At 37.9% G+C, this 18,584-nt stretch overlaps 1 protein-coding gene across 1 annotated transcript; it reads right to left on the bottom strand.

Annotated features, from left to right (window-relative positions):
• Positions 1 to 237: 237 nt before the first annotated feature.
• Positions 238 to 17,361, bottom strand: LOC139714576 (prolyl endopeptidase-like). Its single transcript, XM_071626270.1, has 17 exons — positions 17,227 to 17,361; positions 16,340 to 16,467; positions 15,608 to 15,703; positions 14,779 to 14,947; positions 13,433 to 13,534; positions 12,221 to 12,363; positions 11,055 to 11,170; positions 9,819 to 9,964; positions 9,046 to 9,150; positions 8,403 to 8,507; positions 7,011 to 7,205; positions 6,215 to 6,363; positions 4,970 to 5,086; positions 4,284 to 4,379; positions 2,903 to 3,004; positions 1,949 to 2,174; positions 238 to 810 (listed from the first exon to the last, which is right to left on the bottom strand). The coding sequence occupies exons 1-17, from the start codon at positions 17,287 to 17,289 to the stop codon at positions 745 to 747; spliced, it is 2,124 nt and encodes a 707-aa protein (XP_071482371.1). The 5' UTR covers positions 17,290 to 17,361; the 3' UTR covers positions 238 to 744.
• Positions 17,362 to 18,584: the final 1,223 nt, after the last annotated feature.

Raw genomic sequence — 18,584 nt, 5'->3', positions numbered from 1 at the left:
CTCAATTGATTCATAACATTACAATAGCAAAATCTGTAAGAAACTGCTATCATTACTATCATTATTATCATTATTATTATCATTATTACATTTTTCTTCAGTCCCAGATGTAGCATCTCACTGCATTATTGCAGATCTCCCGTTCTTTTTGGTTTCTTTCAGCCAAAGAACAGAGGGACGGCATGTGTGAGATTACTTGACACGTCTGGGAACAATTTTTTGTTCTATATTCCATTTTCTCTGAACTTCTGCTTCTGTTCTGTGAGATTTTCTCCTCAACAAACCCCACCCTCCCAACCCCATTTCAAAGAATGCAAAACACACGGAATAAATAATTTCCAAGGACTCACAAATTTCATCTATAAAGTAACCTTTACAGAAACCTTTTAGGCTCCTGCTGTGACTGAGTATACCTACAGTTGCTCCCATGCACACCACAAGTATGACTTTGGAAATATTATACTGTATACGCCTAATATTTCGTGAGGTTTTATTTTCACGAATTTTGCGGGTCGGGTGCTATTCACGAAATTAAAGACACCCGAAAAAATTGACTCTGATCCAGTAGTGTGCTGCACGATCGCAAATTCAACCACTCGTGAAATGGTTGGGAAGTCCTAATTCGCGAAAAATTTAGACTTGCTAAATATATGACGTATACAGTAGATTGCATCTAGTGTGAATGTGGTCTGACAGCACTGGCCCATGGGTTGTCGGTCACTATTTGAAAATGTCCACTCCGTCCTAGTCCCGCCATTCCAGCTTGAGAGCTGCTGCGATGAAAGCGTAGATGTCAGAGTATTCCTCAATCTGTGAGAAAAGTGGGGATGGGGTGAAAATTAGTACAGGCACAAAATATAAGAGTAGACAGAGGGTATGATACACTCATAAAATTCATGGCTTAATCTGAAATCAGGGCTAAGCATTTCTTGGTAATACTGCTGTGGTTGGTAGTATATCGCACCAATCAAGGTCAAAGCAGGGAATATGAGCTGTAGCAGCATACTTCAGCTGTAGCAAGACTTTCTGCTGGTTGGAGCTTAAATCAAAATATTTCCTCGACTTGCTGATGGCAGATTTGTTCAAGGATAGTACCCGGAAAACTTGCCCGAGGAATAGACACTTTCACACAAGATCCTGATCACTGCACAAGCTGTGACAAATGTTGAGTGTTTTCATTCATTCTAAAATGTCATAAACTCCAGGTTTGATTCATGTTAGTTTTTTTTTTCTTTTGGTCTACTTTGTTAAATTGACATTTCATAAAAGTCATAATTTCAATACTCCAACAATCAATTTCCATGAAATAAAAGGTTTATTTGATCAAAAGTGTGCAGATCTACAAGCATTGTTCCACATATTGAGTAAACTAACATCCAAGAGGTTTTGATTTCTATCATTTTACTGAAATTGAAAAAAGTTTAATATCCACACCATAATGTACAGAAGGTATGGCTCTGCAACATGATAACAATAACTCAAGACCCCCCAAATTTGTGATTACGCCCTTCTGGTTCTCAGCTGACGATGTGGAATACCTCCTACGTAGGATAATTTCTGATACTGCCTCTTCTAACTAACTATGCAGCATCATGCATTCTTTCAATCATGTTCTTTTCACACTATGATGCCTTCATTTGTTTCTCAATTGTTTGTAGAGGGATTGTATTACATCATCCACAGAATCCAACATTATCTGCCCGACTCTTTCTTCTATTAACAAGGAATAAAAGATACTCATTTGTCATGAAATAAAATTTTCAAGATTTTTTTTATTTATCCTTCACTCTCACCCTCTAACCTTCATCCCCCCAAACAAGACATATGTTCACACTTCTTGAAAATTCCCTCTGGAACATAGCATCACACATGGAACACATAGAAGGTATACGTAGGGGGAAATTTGGTCTAGGTACAGGTGGGGAGATGTCAAAGGGGTTTGACGTACCACTTTCTCTGTTGGCTTGCCGAAGCCATGGCCAGATTTGGTGTCCACCCTGATGAACAGCGGGTTGGTCTGGCGGCTCACCGAGCCAACAACCTCCTGCAGCGTGGCGATGTATTTGAGGGAGTGAAGGGGAGAGACGCGGTCGTCATGGTCACCTGTTAGCAGGAGGGTGCTGGGGTACTGGGTGTCGCCCTCTGGGAGCTTGATGTTGTGGAGTGGGGAATACCTGGGGAGAAGAAGGGTCTCCATGGTTACAATGGAACACTGTTCTGCAATGTACCAGAGTACATCAATCAAAACAGCACATGGCTGGATAACATTTCAACAAATTTGCCTGCTTCTTGTACTTACACAAGAATAGATATTGCTGATATCACTACTCCTGCTAGTATTACTAATGCTACTACTGCTGCTACTACTGCTACTACTGCTACAACTACTACTACTTCCACAACTTTTTCTAATCTATTTATAGTTTGAATGATAACTACTACTACTACGATGACAACTACTAAGACTGTTACCACAACTACAGCTACTACCACTAATTCCACTACCACTTCTACTATTACTTCTACTACTACGACGACGACTGCCATGACTATTACTACTATTACCAATTTTACTACCACTATCACCAATTTTACTACCACTACCACCACTACTACTAATACAACTACTACTACCATCACTACTAATACTGCTACTATTAGTACAACTACTCCTACCACTGCCAATTTCACTACTACTACTACTACTACTACTACTACTACTACTACCACTACTACTACTACTACAACTACTACTACTATGACAATGACGATGACGACGATAATGACAACAACAACAATTACAACAAAGTCCATCACATGAATCAAAAGACGACAAGGAATTTGTGTCTGCATGTAAGGGAAACTGGTACTCAGTAAGAGTGCTCCTGGATTTCAAACTCACTTGATAAGCCAATCAAACTCCTCCTTCTTGTCCGAGCATCCAAAGTCCGTTGTCCAGGCGTGACCGATGGTGAATTTGTGGAATTTCAGCATGTCCATCACCCTAATGGACACATAAAGAGAATGAGAGGTGGACAAAGGTTACTGGCACTATAGGTGACTTGTGTCATAACATAGTCCTCAGGACCAGTAGCTCTTTTCTGTTAGAAAATGTTGTTATAGCTGAACAGGAAAGTATATAAACATAATAATTTTGGGACTCAAATTTTAATTTTGTTGTAATAAGAATTTCGTTGTAAACATATTTGTTATAATGGAAGTGCACTGTACAGCTGTGACAGTTAGAAGAGTATGAATCAGCAATTCCAAATCCAAATCAGAATGGTGACATGAAAGACAACACAAGTGTATTACGTCGTCTCTGTTGTAGGATTTTGATAAAGAGTATTTGAACTCTTGCTCAAGGCAATTTTTTTTTTTCATGTGTACTAAAATTACTAAGGCTTGATTAAGGATGGAAAAGGCCTAATTTCAATCCAAGACAACACAAAATTTGCTGCCTACATCATGATTCTTTTGAGGAAATCAACTTTTGGGGTTTATTTTAAATCATCTCTTTGAAAGACAAAAGTTGTGTCAACCAGATCTGCTGTAAATTTTTGTTGGCCCAAAATCAGCACAGATGTCTGGAAGTAAGTAGGTGGTGAATGAACAGATATCAAACAACACTATAATTATATCACTGCTGTGTAACCAAAGCCTTCATCTCTTACTGTTACATTGCTTGAAATGGCTTTCTCTTACTCATCATTACTAGAAAATATCCATTTGAATCTCAATCAAATAGCTTTAGCATGGGCAAATGCTTGGGCAAATAAAATAGTTCTTCAGAATTTTAGCTAAAAGCTTACCTAATCACACATTGACAAGTAAAACAGGCAGCAAACACTGAAATACTCCAGAAAACATGTATAGCCAGGTACCCAGTACACACTTCAAGCAATAACATTAATAATATGTTAACTGAATATAGGGGACCTCAGGGCTGTTTCACTGAGCTCTAATATCAATGCTAAGTTTAATTCCTCTGATCCTAGGGACAATGTTTGTGTTCAATCAGTCCTTAGAAGTTGAGAATGGTTTTGTTATTAAAGCCATTTGGAAACAACATCACACACCCACCTTGCCACATTCTAGAATACATCTTGAATGTCTGCGTATCCTTCGTAATTACGATCTGAATCTCTCCCAACTTCGGGTTCATTATTTGGCTCCATACAGCTAAATTGGTAGTAAAACAGGGTCCTGTTCTCCTTGCCCTCCTCTCCCACTCCCACACCATACACACATAGGGCTAGAGGACCCCAAAGTCTAGAACTCACCCCACTTGGTTGATGACACAGCCAAAGAGGTCCGGTCTCTGGTTGGCACATGCTGCCACCAACAGACCTCCATTGGACCCACCATTGATGGCTATTCTGAGAGGAAAGTGAAAGAAACAATTAAGAATATTTTGATGATAAAGCACAGTATCAGTATTGAGTACGCACAGGCATAACTGTTCGGTGCATTTTAAAAAAAATAATTATCTGAACAACCTTGCAATCATACCGACATTCTGTTGCCAAAATGTTTTGATGAACAAAAAGAAAGAAACCTGGCTTTACATCAAAACAACCAGGTTGAAACAATACCCATAATAGGGAGGGTGTTTATTAAGCTAGCATCACAACTTCCTAAAAGTTTGGCTCAGAGAAAAAAAAATCCATTTCTTTTTACTTTGTTTTTAAGAGCAGTCATACAGGCATTGCATGGTTACTCAAATGAAGACAAATGTTGATATTCTTGTTTGCAAAAGATTTCATTATCATTGATTCAAATACTGAAGTATCAGGAAACTGTGCAATCATGAAATACTGCCAAATACGGTACCCTTTGAGGTGATTTTCCAAGTAGGCCAACTAAATTTGTTAACTCCAGCTTAGAAGAGTGCACTACAGGTGAAAGATGAGCTAGCTAAAGATTCTGAAAACACCAGTATGCCATTTCCACTCCACAGGATACTTACTTCTCTGCCGCAGTGTACTTGTTGTCTATGAGGTACTTGGCGGCATACTGGAAGTCGTCAAACACGTTCTGCTTGTTGGCCAGCATGCCTCCCTTGTGCCACGTCTCGCCGTACTCCCTGCATTGCAACAAACCAGATGTAGCAGTGTGTGTTGTCACGTGATCAAGTCTCTCAAAAGATATGACCTCAGCTTGGCACTTGTGCTAGGATCAAATTTAACATCAGGGGCTGACACAGGGCTACCCGCATTCCCACATCAAAATTAGGCAGATTCCAAGAAGTAATCACGGAGGTACTTGTGTGTGTGTGTTCTATGCATCTTGACAGGTGATGACTATTTGCGAATCATGCAAGGTTTTAATATGTTTTTGTGAGGACATAGAGATAGCTCTAATTTCAGGAAGCCTTCTGCAGAATCAGGGACAGACTTGCCAGCTCTGGTGGCATCCACGCACTTATTTTTTTCTTCTCTGTTAATCATCTCCCTTCAAAAAGACCTATTAATATGCTGCTAATAACTCACAATAATCAACTAATATCAATTTGTTTTCACCCTTACATGCTAAATTTCAATTTCAACTGTGTAGAATTCACCAATTAGAGAATGCCTCACTATTCCCTCACCTTTGAAAATTGAAGGGAAGAGATTTTGATGTTCGGAGTGAAACAAGTGAATTGTTTTCAAAATAAATGTGTTATCTTTACTATCTTTTCTACCTCAATCACATTCTTTTAACCTTGCTTCATCATAGCCTCTTTCAAATACGTCTCTTCAATCATTTATCTGTGGTAATTACTCAAAAGTAATCAAAGAAAGAATGAAATTTTCAGGTCAAGCTCAAAGACATCAAGAGCTGACGTAACAATCGGTCGTTCTCTGGGATCCCCTCCATGGATATGTAAGAAGAGGGAAAGACCAAGGACATATAATGTGGATTTGTTGAGGATGGACATTGGTCTTCAGAAGATGCAAAGCACTGCTGAGATAATGAAAGACAAAGACTGCTGAAAAGAACTTATTTGTGGATCTCATAAGTTATACCCAACTTAATTGATTAATTGACTGATTGAATGATTGATTTAACTGACTGACTGACTGATTGATTGACTGACTGACTGACTGATTGATTGACTGACTGATTGAGTGACTGACTGATTGATAGATAGCTCATTCATTTATTCATCCATCCATCCATCCATCCATCCATTCATTCATTCATTCATTCATTACTCTCATCCACTCACCCTCCACCTCGTATATTAGGCACAGCCAGGATGCCTCCTAGATGCTGGATAAAGACGAGTCGGGAGACGCTAAAGCCCGGAGTGATGGAGATGTTGAATCCTCCATAGCCATAGAGGAGGACAGGGTGGTCTCCTGTTTTCTCCAGACCCTGGACAGATAATACAACATCGAGGAGAAAATTGATAAACATATCTTGTGAGTGTCTGGTTAGTGGGGTTGTATAGCGGACTCCTGTTATAACAACGTCCTCGGGAATGGCAGTTTTCTTTCATTACATCGGAATTGCGTTATAACCAACCAAATAAACAATAAAAGAACATTGAGCCGATCATTTTGCGACCTGGATTATTTCGTTGTAACTGGAATTTCGTTAGAACTGTGTTCGTTATAATGGAAGTGCACTGTAGTTCTGTTTTGCATAGAACAAATTATACTGCACATAATGCACAGAATCGTCTTTTCTGACTGGTTTTCAAGACCAATGCATACAGTGTTCCTGCTACTTCCTGACAAGAGGCAAAAAAATGCTTGTAAGCAAGTAACCATGAAAGTTTCCCTTAATGTCCCCCCTCCCTAATATGACTAGACCATGGGAAATACATTGTAAAAGTCTTGCATGAGAGTGCTACTGGCTGCTGATGCCACCAGACTTAAAATTTGGGGCTTCCAATCTGAGATCTCAGATCTTGAATATTAAAGTCTCCAAACAATCGCTGAAATTTCCGAGAATGCACATCGTACAATGCACGCATCCCTAAAGACCCAACGCTACAGTACATAGAGAACACCGTTTACCTTTTTGTGAACCACAAACATTGGGATCTTTGTGCCATCCTTACTCTCGTAGAACAGCTGCGTGGTCTCGAAGGCACTGGTGTCAAAACCTTTGACCTTGATCTCCCGGAAGACGGAGGGTTCAAGGGGCGTGGCCGTCAGGTCACAGTGGTAGATGATACCAGGGGTGAGGAATGAGGTAAACTGGTAGAAAATCTGTGTAAGAGACAAATGAATGCATGGAAGAATACAAATATGCATGAATGAATATATAATGAATGAATAAATGAATACATAATAAACAACAGACTGATTAAATGAATGCAAGAACCAACTAATGAGCAAATAGATACACAAGATAATAAAGATGTATGACTAAATAAAGACATCATAACGATGATAGTAGCTCTTTATACATCTACTCTGGACAGACCCTTCTCATATTTGTTTGTACAACTGTAGCTTTAAAAGACAAGTTCACCTTCATTAACATAAGGATTGAGAGAATGTAGCAATATTAGTAGAACACATCACTGAAAGTTTGAGGAAAATCGGACAATCCGTTCAAAAGTTATGAATTTTTGAAGTTTTTGTGCAGTCACCGCTGGATGAGAAGACTACTGCAGTGTATGATGTCACATGCGTACAACAATGTAACGAAAATATAAAGAGAATTTCACAAAATTTCATCTTTTGAAAAAAAGTACACTTTCCCTTGACTTGTTACTGACATATGTTATGGGTAATATTATTCCCATTGCCTTTAGAAAGAGGCAAGTCAAGTGCTCTTTTATTATGCGAAAAAGTGAAAATCTGTTGAATTTTCTTTACATTTTCTTTATACTGTTGTACTCATATGACATCACGAGCCTTAGTAGTCTCCTCATCCAGCGGTTCCAACACAAAAGTTTTAAAAATTCATAACTTCTGCATCGATTGTCCGATTTTCCTCAAACTTTCACTGACGTGTTCTACTAATATTGCTGCATTCTTATCCTTATGTTAATTGCATTCTTATCCTTATGTTAATGAAGGTGAACTTGTCCTTCACACAAAAGCCACATTTCATGTTCAATCACAATCGGCAGGGACCATTAAGATCCTTTCTCAGAGGTGTAGTTAATCATGTTGGCTTCCAGAAATGACTGTCCATAGTAAGGGCTACGCCAGTTGACAGAACTCACAGAAAACCTTATCTACATAACAGGACAACCCACATCTAACCAAAATTTGCATATTTTTTCGTACTGAGCTGATAGAAATTGGTATCATTTCACTGGATTTTAAGGCAAGGTTTGAAACAACCTTACCACTCAAAAGTCCTGTGCTTTAACATGAGACCATCAATGAGATGATGATGTAGGGCAATTTGTCTATTTTACCATGACACCTTTAGTTTTGATCAAAACTTACTGCACTGTCTTTCTTTTTCCCTGAGTAGCCAGTGATGGTGCCCACGTCCAGTGGGAAGGTGGTCACTTTCTGACCGTTGGAAAGCTCGTTCAGTTGGAGGACGTTCTAAAGAAAACAGAAAGAAATGAACAAACATAACTCAAAGTTAGATGCATGCTATAAGAAAGTCAAATGATGTGGCATATACACATGTCATCATATCAGTTATTTTGCAGACAGAAGATTATGCGAACAGATCAATGTCTTGGTACTTTCATATACCTCCTGGAAGACACTTTCTATCATTTAATCATTAAAGTTGACATTTGATATATTTTCAATCATGATCAAATAATTTTCACCTGAAATTGACCACTGTATATAATAGTAAATTCCACTTTATATCTAACTTTGGGTAGCTGACAACCATCTGGAAAATTTAGCTTTTACTCTTGAATTCAAACAGTCAAAATCATTCCAAGTCCATTCAAGTCTTTACTTGTCATCATCATGGATGTATGTTACAAATACAATACTGTATAATTTGTGTGGAAATTTAATAAATGAAATGAAATTAATTGAAGTCCACCTTACATCAGAGACTGACCACAGTCCACTCACGATTCACTGGACATTGGTCAGTGGTCCCATATCGTCTGCTTACCTTGACATCATGGAGATAGCATAGGACTAGCTTGTCTTGGTTGACACACGCCGCCCACTCCAGAACATCCGTCTCGGATTCTGCCACCAAGTCTTGCCAGTTAGCCTGTTGGGTCAAGCAAAGGTCAAGGTATCACTTGTTGTTGGCATTTGTGGTAGCTGTGGCAGCCATCTTAGACAAATGCTGTCTGGCAAAGTTTTTCCAACACAGATCAGCCAGAAACTGTACAAAATTATTTCATATTGAGATCAAATTTCCCTTTTTTTGATGAAATGATGAATTTAAACTGCATCATGACAGAAACAATTTGTAAAATAAATAAATAAAATAATAATCAAATAAATAAATAAACAAATAAATAAATAAATAAATAAATAAAATAATAATCAAATAAATAAATAAATAAATAAATAAATGAAGTTAATACAAAATAGGTCTCTACAATCAATAACAAGAGATTAGTGGTGGACCGACCAGAAATGATCCAAGTAAAAACAACTTGTCAAGCATCACTTCCAATGAGAGCAACATTACACATAATTATATCAATAATTTGCGCAAAATATAACTAGTTTCTCTCTTATTTTTGCCATTCACAATAGTAAAACATCATCATCTTTTGAAATTACCATTAACTTTAACACTGTAATGTTAGTTCTAATAACACACTCATAAAGCTTTCCTAACGATGAGGATGGGAGGCAAACTGGAATCTTTATATAAAATCTCAGAGTGAAGTTTTCCAAGTGCCATAGTATATATACACTGCCTACCATCTCTGGTTTACTGAAGTCAATGTTGATGAGTTTGTATTTAGGTGAATTGAGGTTGGTCTTGAAGGTGAAAACAGTGCCCTCGTTGGTGATGTATTCATACTCGGCATCAAAGTTATCAATCAACTTGACCCACGGTAGGACACCTGCAGAGGAAACAAACATTAATCGTCTTAAAAGTCCCAATTCACAAAATACCACACTTATGAAATGAATGGCACATAAGCAGATATTAAGTGGCTAATAGGAGCTCATAACTTTTATTCAAACTTTGCAAAGTATTATGTACTTGTACCATAGGCCAAAGTATTGACTATTTTTGTTCTTATTTCTAAAAGGAATGCATACCACGTAAGGATAACCATGATAATGCCCAATCTCTACTTTCAAGAAACACTGAAAACTATTGTCCTCCACTGGGTTGTAATGAACAAGTCCATAGCTTGTACCTGCTATGCTATGTTTCCAAGGCTGGCAACGCATCATGATAAACTCCTCCCTTACAAAATCAGCACATGCACTGCAGATTTCACTGTAAAACCAGAAATATTTGCGGCATGAAATATTCGTGATTTGGAGCTAACAGCTTTTTAAGCAGCATGAAATTTGTGCAAATTTCCACTGGCATCTAATAACAAGTGAAAGACAAGACCTTTTGCACACATTTTGAATTCATGAATCTTGGCTCCCTGCAAAATTCAACAAAAATTTCTGGTTTTACTGTACTTTTGCTCCTTTTATCATCTTGTATCACAACAGTGACTAAACAACAGCACAATGTCTTAAAGGGTGGGTACAGTTCTGGTCGAGGTGAGGATTTGGCTTTTAACGTTTTGCCAGATATTCAGAAACCACTCTATGAGATGTCAAAGAGCATGCAATTCTAAGGGGTATCAAAAGTTCATTTGATGAAAATCGGTTTTGAAGTGGCTGAGATATCCCAAAACAAGGTGAAAAAAACAGATCATAATAAAGTTGTGGCCTGTAGTTTTTTATCATTATCAATTTTTTGGATATCTCAGCCATTTGAAAACCAATTTTCATCAAATAAACGTTGAATCCTTCTTAATATTACATGCTCTTTCATCACCTCATATTTCATAAGAGGTTTCTCATTATCTCACTTAGGAATGTAAAAAACGTGAATCCCCACCTCAACCAGTACTGTACAGCCCCTTTAAACCTCAGCCAGAATTGCATAAAAACAAAGTGATAACCACTGTTCCATTCATTTACCATGGATGCCATTCTCCAGTGTCTCTATGTCACAGTAGTACAGTCTGTTGACTGGATCACATCCCTCAGATATCGTTAGGAGGATGTATCGGCCATCGTCACTCACCTCAGCTCCACTGTACGGAGGAGATCCAATCATATCATTGGTAAATATGTATAGAAGATCAGTGACATCAACAAAGGAGATATAGATAGAATATTATTGTTGAAGCTAGTGATAAATTTCTGTGAGGCAAGTAAGACTGCAAGCAGGTTTTACTACAGGTATCTTAAAGGCATAATTAACCATTTGCAGATGAAACAATAACCCAGCATTAGTGCTTTAAAATAGCTCTAAAATGTGAGTTAGGGATAGAAACAACGGGAAACAACCACTGTAAAAATTCGAATCGGTAAACTTGATGTTACGTATTGTTAAATATGCCAAATGTGAACAATATTTATAATAAAATTGTTTCCAGACTAAACCGTCTACAGTTACGGTTAACTGAGAAAAATACAGACATCTCCATATATTTTAGGCTTTATCGTGAAAAGTTTTATATGATAGGATGTTTTATGGTACAACAGACCTACACATATGCATTAAATGTCATATCTTGAATTTTTTAAAATCACTGTTCCAAAAGGTAAACAGGACCTATACGAAAGGATAAGGGTAGAGAGCACAGGTTTAAAAGCCTAGTCTCAGGCAACATCTTTATGGAAATTGAAACATTTTAATGTAAAATTCATAGCATGTTTCCATTGGGCCCAGCATAGGTAAATTGTGTGAGGTTTATAGAAGATTTAATTTGAGTGTGAAATCACTTTCTTTATTGTTCACTGTGTGAACGTGTCCTGATGACAGAGAAGTCTGGACAAGAGATGGCCTGGTAATCAAGGTCGGACTGTATACTGTAAAAAAAAGATATTTTTGCAGCATGAAATTTCCACGAATGGGAGCCGACGGCCTTATTCGCAGCATGAAATTTTCGCGAGTTGCCTCTAACATTCAATGCATAGAGAGTAGACAAGATCTTTAGCACGTATTTTAATTTCCTGAAGCTCGGCTTTCGCGAAATTCACGAAATCAAAATGCAGGCGAACATTTCTCGTTTTACAGTAATATGCCAGAGCAAATAGTTTCTATAAGATGACAGACTCCAGAGGGCGCCCTGACTCACATGATCCACTTGGGGTTGTCGGGGAACTCGGCACACATGACGTCCTCTGACTGATCAGTGCCCAGTACATGGTAGTAAAGCTTCTGGTTCATGTTGGCCGATGTCTCTGTCCCATCCGCCTTTGAGTCGGAATCTGGGAAACGCTGTGAGGACAGATAATTTTACTCCCAAATTAGATCAGAGTCAGAAACTACCAGCAGCGAGCATTTGGGAACTATGCAAAACTATTTATGAATATGATCACAATTACTAATCTGTTTCAATCATGGAAGTAGCACAAATATTATCATTTAACCAAAAGGGAGATTATACTTGGGATTAGGAGTACAATTATCATCGCCATCCTTTATATCATTAGAAGTGTCAGTCTTAGTATTACTACTTATTGTACTACAGCAATGAAACCTGTTGATGAGAGAGCAAAAAATAAAATAAAATGATTTTCATGAGCAGGAGGTCTTCACAGACAGGGTCATTAACATGTAGTATGCTCTGAAGGAAACAGATTTAGTGATCTTAATGGACACATGGTCTTTATCTACAGACAGATAGTCACTGAAGCAGGTTTGACAGTAGAAGTAGTGGTTAAAGAAACATCATCATTGTTACGAATTATCAGAGGTTATGAATCACTGGCACCAGGTAAAAATATTATGAAGGGGAGAAAAAAATGCACAGCTGAGATAGATAGACAGACAGACAAACAAACATATACATAGATAGAAAAATAGATAGATAGATAGATAGATAGATAGATAGATAGATAGATAGACAGACAGATAGATGAATAGATAGACATAGATAAATAGATAGATAGATAGACAGACAGATAAATGAACAGATAGATAGACAGACAGATAGAATAGATAGATAGATAGGTAGATAGATAGATAGATAGATAGATAGATAGATAGATAGATAGATAGGTAGATAGATAGATAGAATAGATGAATACATAGATAAATAGATAGACAGACAGATAGATAGATGAATAGATAGACAGATAGATAGAATAGATACATACATACATACATACATACATACATACAAACATACATACATACATACATACATACATACATACATAGTGAGATAGATAGATAGATAGATAGATAGATATCGAGAGAGATGCCGTCATGCACCACTGGGGATGGAGTGAAGGGCAAACGACACAGGAAGTGTGGAAGCTTGGTAGTCTGTGTGCTTGCTTACACTGTAGAAGAAGCCCTTGTTGTCATGAGTCCAGCCGATGCCACTAAACTTGACCCTCTCCAAGGTGTCTGGCAGCTCTTTGGCGCCCTCTACAGTCATAGCCTGGTCAGGAGCAAAGAAACAAGAACAGGGCTGCCAATATTACATATCAAACACAGGCACACTTCAAAGAGCTATCAATCATGTTACATAGACATCACTAAGTGGCAGTCATTCCCAAAATCATTGAGGCTTTCCACTCACCAAATGTAGAATTGTGTAGCTGCCTTTTGAGGAGGCCTTCTATATATTCTTGGAGACTTGGCAGATCTTTCATAAGTCTTTATATTCTGTATTCCCAAAAAATTCTGCAAAGGAAAACCAGCGACGCTCGTATTTGATTTTCCATTTCATTCACATTAAGTCAAGAATGGTCGACACTCATTTTTAAAGTTTAAAGATTCTACCAAAAGTAGCAAATGATTGACAAATTGCCCTACATCGACGTAAATAAGTACTGAATTGATCAGTGTTTTAGTAGTAGCCATGATAAAAAAATCATGGGCGTACGTACTCGAGCAGGATTCAAACCTACGACCTCCTGATCCCCAGACAGTCGTCATCTCCACTAGACCACTGAGCTTACATCGATGTAGAGCAATTTGTCAATCAGCTGCAACAAAAACACCTCGACGGAAGAATTTCATGAATTTGAATAACTACCAAAAGTAATTGCATTACATACATTGTGTACAATGTAGATCATAAAATTGCATCATTTCACTGCTTTTTTACACTCTCCTCACACTGGACATATAATTTGCCTTCTAAATGCTGTCTCTGTCAAGTTTTAACTTAGTAGTAAACCTGTCACACATGGGCTAATACTACAATTTTGCTGCAAAATATCTCCCTGATAACTCCCACATTCAAGTGATAAAATACTGGCCCAACCTTATCACATATTATATTTTGTTTCTCAAATTCTTTCCAGTCTCTTTTTATACAAATTGGATAGCTAAACATAACTGTCTGTGAGGACTAAAAAATGTATGCTTTTAGGCCACCCTCATGAAGAGTATTATAGTCATATGAGCCCTGTTTCAGAGAGTATATGATTACAGTTACAACATGACAGTGGCTTGATCATGGCCATCCGCTGTGGAGTCATTTTCACAGAAAATGCAGTTATTCATGGTTGAAGTTGCAGTAAGCTTTTTAACTCCTAGCACACTCTCTTTTTAACTCCTAGCACACTCTGAGTGCTGATTGGCACACAAAATCCCACAGCAATGCACACACTGTCCACAGGCACTAGCACAAAAAGGGTTAAAAAAAGAGAGACCAGGATTGTTCCCAGGACTGACCTTGATGGTGACCCAGTCGGAGCCACTTTTGCTGAGGCCGTAGGCAAAGAACTGACCGTCCTCGGAGAAGGCCCGGCCCCGCAGAGCCACCGTACCATCGTCGGACAGCTTGTTTGGGTCAAGAAACACCTGGGCCTCCGAGTCTAACGTGTCCTGCACGTACATGACACTGGCAGGGAATTAAATGCAGTAATGAAATCAGAATCATAAGCACCATTCCAGCAAATTATCTGTAGATATCCAGTGATAAGTAGGGAAAACAATCAATCTTCGAGCACAGTACATTTTTTATGCCGGATTTAACCAGCATGGAAAATGTCAGTTTATGATATCCTGGTTTTATTTTTTGCTTAATTATATTAATTTGCAAAATCAACATATTTTCTTTGCCTCTCATAGTCACCTAGAGAATGACATTTCATTCAGTAAATTGTTTAAATATACATAGTAACAGCTTCATAGCTACTACTTCCAGTGCTTGAAAAGAGTTTTTTTTTTTTCTTCTATTCTGTCTTTCATGTTTGTTCTCAGACATTGTGAATATCAAAAACGTTGGCTGATGATAAGAAGATCACAGAACAGACCCTAACAGACTAATGCAATACCTTAATCTATTAGATTATCTGATCCAGGTTTGTGTCTGGGAAGGAAAAGCTCTGAACAAAACAACCAGCAAAACCCATCCAGCAATTCATATTTATGACACCACATTGTAATCAATCATCATGCTCATTATACTATTACAGACAATAGCAAGAAACCACTTAGTCCACAGAGAGTTATCAAATGTCATTTTATAATCCAAATGTGTCCTTTCTGGCAACAATACCTTTGGTTCTGCAACCCTGTGTTGTAGAAGTAGAAGTAGCGGGATCCTCGCTTGAAAGGGCAGCCATACTTCGGAAAGTCCCACAACTCTTTGAGTCTGTGAACAAGTCATAGATCAATGAACAGAAATAAAGTAATGAAGTGTGAAGAATACTTTTTCGGACACATACACATTGTACTCAATAGATCTCCTGGTTATCTATATCAAACTGTGGCAAAAAAAAGAAGAAGAAGAAGAAAAGACTAACAAGGACCATCATGTACTATATCAAATGGGGCCTTTTACAAACAAGCGTGATGTGCTTTAATTGGTCTACACAGTCTTATACTGTTCAACTGTCACTTTTTTTGTATACATTTCTATGTTATGTGGCAATAAAAAGTGAAATCTTTCAAACTACAGCATACCTGCCAACATTTCAAGATGAAATATCTTACTCGAGGATTACAAAAATCTTTACTTTATATGCCAACTGAAGTTAAAAATCTTACTTTCAGTCAAATCTTCAGAAAATACACATGAAAGGTATATCTAAATATTTTTTTTAAATCTTATTTCTCTGACATAAAATCTAATTTTGCTATTTTTAATGTAAAAAAATCTGATAAAATCTTATTAGTTGGCAAGTATGACTACAGTTAGCACTGTAGATTTAGACTGTAATTGTTCTGATTGGTTGCAAAGGAGAAAATTGTTCTTTACAGGAGTGCCGACTGCCTGGTTTGTGATTACCTGTCATGGAATGGTTGCCTTATGTTCAGCTCCTCTAAGTAAGGCATGGTTATCTTATTCTGAGCCTCGACGAAGGCCTTAGTCTCCTCGCTGTCTGGATCCTCCAGCCATACATAGGGGTCAGCGACCTGCGTGATGTTCAGGAAAAACAGGCTGCCTGAAAATACTCGTCTGCTCAAATCATTTTTGCAAGGCATTATCTTTTGTGTTGTGGTATTTTTACACAAGCAATGAAAATGCCATTAATAAAGCAAGCTGCCAATAATTCTACCATTTATTAAATGCCGTCCAAAATTTGACCGCCAGCTACAGTACGTACCGGTACATACACTAATGTCACTAACACAGGTTAGGCCTACAGCTTTAATTTTGTGCGCGGTCAAATTTTGGCATGGTACTGGTAGGTCAAACTTTGGGGCAGGATTTTTACTTATACATACTACACACTATGTCTTGCACATACTATATACTAGATCTCTAGGTTAGAGACTGGCGTGTATTACGTTAGTTTGGTTAGAGTTTCTAGACTGAAGTGAAGGTTCTCATTGTTCTCAATTCTATTCAACATCTCACACAACCACAACAACTGTCACAAAATAGTCATCGTTTTCCTGTAATGGAAGCAGCTCTTTTGGCATTCGTACAAACAATTATATCTGTTCACACTTTGACCTATAGGTTGGTATCATCAATTTAGGAAGGTGATGCAAGTATGTAGGCCTATAAACATTATACACGATCAGAAAGTAGCAGTTTAGGCTGCCAGCTGAAGAAAAGGTTTTCTTTCTTTACACAGGCGTGTACGTGTGGGACTATCACAAGAGCAAAAGCGCATTCGGTTACAGAGCCAACAAATGACTCAAGGAAATTAACACGAAATCACATACCTTTTGACCATGATAATCATCGACTGCAGTTTCGTCTTTTCGGAATGTTTGGTACTTGAACATGTTTATTTTTCGGTGCCTTACAGTAGTTTTAGGCTGAATTTATTCAGAGTGAGTCAACAGCGCTCAGGGCAATTCTGGTAAAGACACAGACCACGCACAGCTAGTCACGCCACTGATCTCTAAAGTATCTGGATATCTCATTGGACCGCCAGGGCTGTTCACGCTGACGTGTACTAATGAAGCCGCTGTGCCACCATGTTACCACACAAATTCTATGGGGACGTGCACGCCTTTTCCAGCGAAGCGAGACTGTCACCTACATCACGTGTTGCGTACGCACGAATCTAAGATGGTGTAATAGGGGCTTCAAAGTGATTGACCAATAAGATATCTAGGATTCTTTCTATAGATATCAGTGAGTCACGCGTGTGTGTCGTGTGGCATGGCTCGAGCTGGAGCTTCCGTCCGTGGGGCAGTTTTGACACATGCACCGCAGTCCGCACTCTGGTTGAACGGCCAACGAGCACCGGCATAAAATAAGATACGTAGCGCAGGACACTGGTCTTGTATCGGAGACACTTTAGCAAGTGCATAGGGAGGATCTAAGTTGATAGGGCCTACATCTTTCCAAGAGACTAACAGAAGATAAAATAGCATTGCGAAGACCTCTTCAACATGTTCGTTTCGTTTTTTGTAGACATATAGCCATGCATAGATTATTATTGTTTCAGTTTCAGTTTCGTTTATTCATTCCAATAAAAATCCGTAGTTACAAAATACACAAAACAATAATCAATCGAAAATTGACATATTAAAGACAAACAAAGTTCAAGTTTACATATTTGCCAAAAATCAAACAATTCATGGAAATGAAAAAGAGAACTAGAGAATTGTATGGAATAAGTTCCCTCAGGTATGTACGAGTACTAGATTATGGAGGCACATTGAGTGTTTTACAGTTTCGAGACAAGAACAGAACAAAAAAAAAAAAACCGATTATAGATGTAACAGTCATATGAAAACGTGCAGGAAAAAAAAAATATGGTTCAGTATCTGTCAAGAAAGTGCTTTTTTGAGAGATTTTTTGAACATCTTTGAATATTTTTGACAGCGTATATCATTTGACAAAGAATTCCAAACAACGGGTAAATTAAACCGGACAGATTTTTTAACAAAAGTTGTATTAACCTTAAACATGTGAAATAAATTACTGTTACGAGTATCATAATGATGAATGCTGTTACGAAGAACATTTCAGTAATATTAAGAGGTAACATATTCTGAAAATGCAGAAATCCAATTATTGCTGTATAATATAAAAACAAATCATGAAAATTCAAAATCTTCAACTTTTT

The sequence above is a fragment of the Diadema antillarum genome, unplaced genomic scaffold, assembly GCF_040938485.1.
Source record: "Diadema antillarum isolate AM-2024a unplaced genomic scaffold, OU_Dant_1.0 scf00000045, whole genome shotgun sequence".
Taxonomy (NCBI): domain Eukaryota; kingdom Metazoa; phylum Echinodermata; class Echinoidea; order Diadematoida; family Diadematidae; genus Diadema; species Diadema antillarum.
Note: the sequence above shows the minus strand (reverse complement) of the source record. Positions and strands in the feature narration are given on the sequence as shown.